We start from the raw sequence: 6,863 nt of genomic DNA, 5'->3' as shown, positions 1-6,863 counted from the left end.
ATTTCCACCCATGGTGAATACAGGCGCAAAATTCTGGCCACTTTCTAATATATCTGTGCAACTACACTAGAAACCTCATGGTCTTGCCTGGTTCCCTCTTCTTTCTGACCCCCTGCTCAAGCTCAATATGATTGTGTGCAAATTCAGGGTCTAGAATGACCCTGAATCAAGCTTCAAATCTCACCCATCTGTCTCTACCCTATTTCAACCACCACAAAAATCCTCAAAAATGCTTTTGCAACCTTCAGATTTCTCTTTTCTAATGCCTTCCTTTCTGGCCTCAGGAGCTTTACTCTACAGCAAAGGCCAAAGCTCTTCCATCATCGTTTTTATCTCCACTGGCTCTGTGCTCTTTGTGTAGTCATGGTCCATCTGTCAGTAGACTCCTCCCTACCTACTCCTGCAACATCCTCCAGCCCTACATTGCTGATGTTATCTGCATTTTTTTGAACTCTGTCCTAAGCTCCTGTTCACTACTGAATGTAGTTGAGGCCAAAACATTGTATGATTTCAAGAAGAAATTAGATATAGCTCTTGGGGCTAAAGGGATCAAGGGATATGGGAGGAATGGAGGATCAGGATATTGAATTTGATGATCAGCCATAATCAAAATGAATAGTGGAGCAGACTCAAAGGGCTGAATGGCCTACTCCTACTTCTAGTTTCTATGTTTCCCTATCTCCATTCTATTGGTAGAAGGGCCATCAGTAATCCATGCCCCACACTTTGGAACTCCCTCCTTAAACTCCTCCCTATTGTTAACTCCCTCCTCAACATCAAAAGCCTTCTGAAAACCCAACTTTTCAACAATACCTTCAGCTACCTCCCTCTCTCTCCTGCTCTTTGTACCCCTATTGGATCTGTAATTTGATACATGACAATGTAAATGTTAGTTGTTGTTACCATACAACTCAAGCTGGAGTTGTGCTGCCCATAAATCAAATTCACAGATAATTAACATATTTAAATAATAAATTTGCATTTAGAGTGCCTTTCCTGACCTTAGGATATTCCAAACTGTGTTACAGCCAATGAAAGATTTTAGAAGTGTAGTCACAATTTAGTTCACCATCAAAGTCGTCCAAGGTGACCGTAAGACTGAGTAATTCCAAAAAGTTCACCTGAAGGAAAAGAAATGTGAAAGTTGCTATGTGTAAAATGATATGTAACAGTATAGATATACAATGTATTGTATTTTATATTCAGTTGAAACAATTCAAGATCGGAAATATATGGTATTTTAAAGGCACAGTGCCAGGGACCTTGGTTCATTTTCCCATCTTGGGTCACTGTCTGTGTGAAGTCTGCATGTTCCCACTGTGTCTGCGTGGGTTTCCTCCCACAGTCTGAAAGATGCGCTAGTTAGGTACATTGGCTATGCTAAATTTTCCCCTCAGTGTGCCCGAACAGGCACTGGAGGGGACTTTCACAGTAACTGCATTGCAGTGTTAATGCAAGCCTACTAATAAATAAATAAACTTTACTTAAAGGTTTAATGTGCAAGAAGGAAATGTGCAATATTTAATAAATCATGGCATAATCCTAAATTTCATGACTGATTTCCAAAGACAGTTTTCAAAACGTTCAGAGCAAGAAAACTTCAATTATTTAGTCTTCAACGTTAATCTTATTTCAATAATTTGAAAGTTCCCACAAGTCAGCATATTTAGCTGCTTCTTCAAAACAAAGGTCCATTAGCAACAGCTGACGAAGAGTAGCATGTTGATTACTTTCAACTCAGTTGCTATCTTTAGTATTGCAGAACAAACAGGTGATAATGGCCAATGTCAAGAAGTGGCATGTACATTAAATGACTTCCATTCTTCCCATTTTCAGATAATGCAGGATGAGTTAGCCTCAAGGGTAAAGCATCATACAATTCCTACAGTGCAGAGGGAGGCCATTCGGCCCATCAAGTCTGCACCAAATGAAATCCCACCCAGGCCCCATAACCCCATGCTTTTGCCCTAGCTAGTCCTCCTGACACTAACTTAGCACAGCCAATCGACCTAACTGGCGACCTTTGGTCTGAATGTAGACTGACTGGAGTTACAGTAGGGTGCAATACCTGAAACGATGTCCTTTCTCACATCAAAATTACAATTTTGTTCATTAGATTTGTGTAGAAAGAAATAAGTCTGACAGGTGATATGGACTAAAAAAGTATGAAAGCCAGAATTTCTGGAGGCTAAAAGTTGTTTCTACCTCATATTTAGGTTAGATGCTAATTTCAGTTCAATTGACGATGTAAGATACATTTACCCTACTTTCTTCCATGAACAAAGCTGACAAGTCATCACTTGCTAGTCACAAGGAACCAACTCCCTTTTCTCTGTTAGTACCATAGGCAAGACAGGATATCCAGAATATGATGGAGAAACTTGGTCGAACAAGGCTACTCATTAAAAACTAGAGAGATATAAGCTGGTAAAAACCAGAAGAATTCCATCCTGATGAGCTTAATATTAACTTTCCATTTCTTTGGGCTGTAACTGGACTGTGAGGGAGTGAGGACAGAAAGATGTTCTGGTTAGATGCATTGTCTATGCTAAATTCTCCCTCAGTATACCTGAACAAATGCCGGAGTGTGACGACTAGGAGATTTTTCACAGTAACTTCATTGCAGTGTTAATGTAAGCCTACTTGTGACAGTAATGGACTTTACTTAAAGATTCAATGTGCGAGAAGCTAATGTGCAATATTCAATAAATCACAACATAATCCTAAATTTCAGACTGATTTCCAAAGACAATTTTCAAAATATTCAAAGCAATAAAACTTAAATTATTTCATATTCAACTTTAATCTTATTTCAATAATTTGAAAGTTCCCACAAGTCAGAATATTTAACTGCTTCTTCAATACAAAGATCCATTAGCAACAGTTGATGCAGACAATAAGTTGTATAAACTTCTATTTGAATTTCAATCGTAGCAAGATTGCAATCTTTGACTAAAGAGCAATCTATAGACCCAAGGGACCATATACTTGTTTTGCACAGAAGATAGACAAACTGTATTTCTTTCCTATCATCAACTAAAGCAGAGGTATTTAAAATTATTTTTAAAATAATCTTGTGGCATGTTTTCCCAAACACTTGATAAAAACCCAGCTTTGAGTTGAAATGTCAGCTCTTTTCTCCCCTTACAGATGCTGCCAGACCTGCTGAGATTTTCCAGCATTTTCTCTTTTGGTTCCCAAACACTTGTAATAACTTGCTGCAAATTCACACTATAATTAACTCAGAAGGTTAGTTTATTTCACATTTAAAACCTGGGGAGGAGTATTCATCAGTTCTCCCCACTCTACTCCATACACACACATACAATAAGGGGATATAGAAACAAATGGTTTACAATTATGGATCATAACAGTACAAGAACTGCAGCAATGAATATTCGTTCACGTGATTTCCAGAGTCCGAGAAAGCACAGTTCAAGGTTGTTTCCTTCCTGGCAGAGTTCAATCCCGATGAGTTTCTGATTGGAGATGACAATATGAAAATCCTTTAAACAAACGATGCTGCAGTGTGATGGGCTTTCTGTGCTTAGACCGCTTGGCAAGCATTGATTAGAGACTTTTAAAATCAAGCAGGCTTAACCTTTGTGGAATTGAGAGATGGTAACTGACTCCTTGCTCAGCCAGGCTATTGAAGTTCTTCTCAGGTGATGTTAAAACAGCAATCCATCTGTGGGCCCAAAGCTGTAATGTTAAAACAGTCCAAAAGGCCAGAGGCTGGGGTCCTGTTACATGACCCATTAATGGTTAATTGCAGCCAAACAATCTGTTCTGTGCTGCTGGCCAGAATCCCATTGTTCCCTGTAGAAGAGAAGGTGGCTATTAGCAGCTCTTTTGGTATAATGAGTTTCAAGCTTTTCTTTTGTGACAGTTCAGATTGGGAAGCCAGTTCATCTGCATTTCCCTGCTTTTGTTAATCACTAGGGGTCAGTACAATAAAATGTGAGATTTCGCAGACTGCGAGCTGAATTCCTTTGTCCTTGCAACTCTTGGTGGTAGCTTCCAGAACAAAGGGCCAATTCTATTGTCATGTGACTTGTAGCAGCCATATTTCTTTGGTTCAGCAGTTAAGTCACTTTTTTTAAAATGGCAAAAGAAAAAAGTTTTGGATTTCTTTTCAGGTCATAGGGACCCAACAAACCGATGATTATGAAAGCCAAATGGCAGATTGTCTAACAGTGACTAAACATTCAAAGACATCCATTTTGACACTGACTGGTAAAAAGCAAATTATGTTCAACCTGATGTTCAGAAAGGTTGTTGAAAATGACTATAGCAGTGTTCAATCAATTCTGAGATAAAAGCAAAATACTGCAGATGGAATCTGAAACAAAAACAGAAAATGCTGGAAAAATCTCAGAAGGTCTGACAGCATCTGTGGGAAGAGAATGGAGCCAACGTTTTGAATCTAGATGACCTTTTCTCAGAGCTTCATCACGGCTTTCAGCTCTGACGAAGGGTTGAAACATTAGCTCTATTCTCTCCCCACAGATACTGTCAGACCTGCTGAGATTTTCCACCATTTTCTGTTTTTGTTTCAACGAATTCTGATACTGACTGGTACCCAGCAAATTATTTTCAACCTAATGTTCAGAAGAATTGCTGAAATTGGCAATAGCAGATTTCAATGTGCCTGCAGAATCTATTATTTTTAATGACAGTTTACTAAATCTTGTAAATTTTGAAGAGATCACAAGCAAGTCAATTTATGCCAGTTCTGGAATAATTGTATTAACATATTACACTACAGATCCTTACAGATCACAGCACAATTGAGCTTTCTACACCTTTTTGGAAAGTAATTGACAACAATGGAATACTTTAGGAAACAATTAGAAGTAAAGAATGAAATGTGATGTTTAAATGTTAATTACCAACCCAATATCTTGATGAGCACAGTGCTATCTCTTTGATTCATTATCCAAACAATTGGGCAATGTACACTGATAGCTGCAACACAGAAGATTTTCTTGCAAAGAAGTTCCAAGAAGTAGAGCAAAATCAATGATTCGGTTGCCGCTGTAGTGAGTGAATTGTAGTGGTTTTTTGATGGTTTTGGGTAAACTTTTCAGCATCACTGAAGTAGCTACTGACAATAGCACTGATGCTCATACAAGGTTAAAAAGCAACTCTCCACATACAAGAATGGCTAATGTTATGTATTTATTTCTATTATTATCTGCAATTAATTGTGTACAGGGATATTGTGTAATAAATCATCCATTTCTGTAATTCCAAGACATTTGCTTTGCTTGACAAAAACTGAATAATCCAGTAGTTCAAATTAAGAGTAGACAGTAGATTTCAGTTATCCTGTAATAGTCCTGCTATTTGATATAAGAAAGTATTAAGCCTCTTATGAAGGATGTTCCAGCCCCTCAGGCAGTTTTGTGGACAGTGACTTGCAGGTATCGACTCAAATTATACTCATTGGTCATGAGGTATCAAAGTTAACAAGATGTCTGTAGAGTCTTCCACATGGGGAGAAAACTATTGCAGAATCTCTTCAAGCAAATAACTCTGACAACTAAACGTGAAATATTAGTTTTGACAGTAAAACTAATGTGGGAAGTATTTCATATTAACAAATGAGCAAATTTCATATAATGTACTTAGTTTGTTACATGTCTCTTGCTGAAGAAGGTGTGAAAAATATATTTTCTCTCTTTTAAATTATTTTAAGTCATATTATAAAAAGTATATTTTTCTGTTCCAATAAATAATTAAAGTTGATTTAAATTTGCTTCCTAATGATTTTCTTAAGTAATGGTCTGAACAGCATTCAAGTATTTGTTAAATGATGCAAGAGACACCTATGTCAGCAGTGGTGTTGTAATGACTAGTATTAAATTCCCAACTTCTAAAGTAACAGCCCATGTGATGTACCCACTTAGCCCAATGAATGCACTAGGAAATATTAGTTACCCAGTTATACAGGCACCACACACCTGAAAAGCGTCCTTGTTCCATTACATACTCGTCTCAAACATTATCTGTAAGAAATTGCTACCAATTCAAATTTATTCAGTCTTGGCTCCCAAGTGTTTAAAATAAACTAACGATTCTAGTAGTTTTGCTTATTTTCCATTATACATATATATTCTGTAAAAAGCAACACTAAATACATAAGTAATTGAGAGGGGCAATCAATAATAAATCAAATCAAATTATGGATGCAATGTGTTTCTGTGAATAAACAGAATAGTTTGGATAGGAAGTGAATGGCGCAAAATTTCCCCAATGATCTGGACATCAGGTGGTACTTAAACTTTTTTGGAGGATATTCCTTATGCCCCACCTGAAGATACGATTGTTGGTCATTGTCTTCCAGCTAACTCCAATGTGATTTAAAAAATAACACGTGCAAGTTCAAATAAAACCTGTATTGGAAAGGAAAAAAAAGTAGATCAATTCACTGGCTTGACAATTGCAAAATGTTACACCCTGTAACTCACATTGCTTGTGCAATTTTTCTCAAAGGTAGTTAATGGAAAAGAAAAGCCAGTTGGCCTATCTTAGTTCTGACTGTCCTCCCTATCAGAGTTACCAGCATTTTTAAAATAATTCTAAAATTTCTGCTCCCACTATGCTATCTAGAAGATCAGCCTATGTGCCTTGCATAATTTGTGTGAAGAACCTTGCAATGTCATTGTTAAATTTATCTTCATTAGCATTTGCCTTCTGATCTTACCATAGTTTGGAATTCACTTCTACTTTTTAATATTTCAAACAGCTTTATATTTTCTCTCTATTGCCTTAATGCAAGGCTGATAAGAACTTGTATTTAAATAGCATCTTTCACATTCTCATGATCTTCCAAAATACTTTACAAGCAATGAGGCACA

The 6,863-nt window shown here is 37.1% G+C and overlaps 1 protein-coding gene across 4 annotated transcripts in view; it reads right to left on the bottom strand.

Moving 5' to 3' along the window:
* Positions 1 to 1,021: 1,021 nt before the first annotated feature.
* Positions 1,022 to 6,863, bottom strand: part of rmnd1 (required for meiotic nuclear division 1 homolog) — an 84,835-nt gene continuing 78,993 nt past the window's right edge. For 2 of the 4 annotated variants that reach the window (XM_080200101.1, XM_080200104.1), the window contains one exon: positions 3,238 to 6,398. In XM_080200101.1, coding sequence (XP_080056227.1) covers positions 6,366 to 6,398 — 33 coding nt within the window. In that variant the 3' untranslated portion in view covers positions 3,238 to 6,365. Of the gene's footprint in view, positions 1,122 to 3,237; positions 6,399 to 6,863 lie in introns of those variants that run through there. The other 2 variants (XM_080200103.1, XM_080200102.1) reach the window with 2 other exon arrangements.

Source organism: Carcharhinus amblyrhynchos, chromosome 12 (assembly GCF_965287045.1).
Source record: "Carcharhinus amblyrhynchos chromosome 12, sCarAmb.v2.hapA, whole genome shotgun sequence".
NCBI lineage: Eukaryota > Metazoa > Chordata > Chondrichthyes > Carcharhiniformes > Carcharhinidae > Carcharhinus > Carcharhinus amblyrhynchos.
Note: the sequence above shows the minus strand (reverse complement) of the source record. Positions and strands in the feature narration are given on the sequence as shown.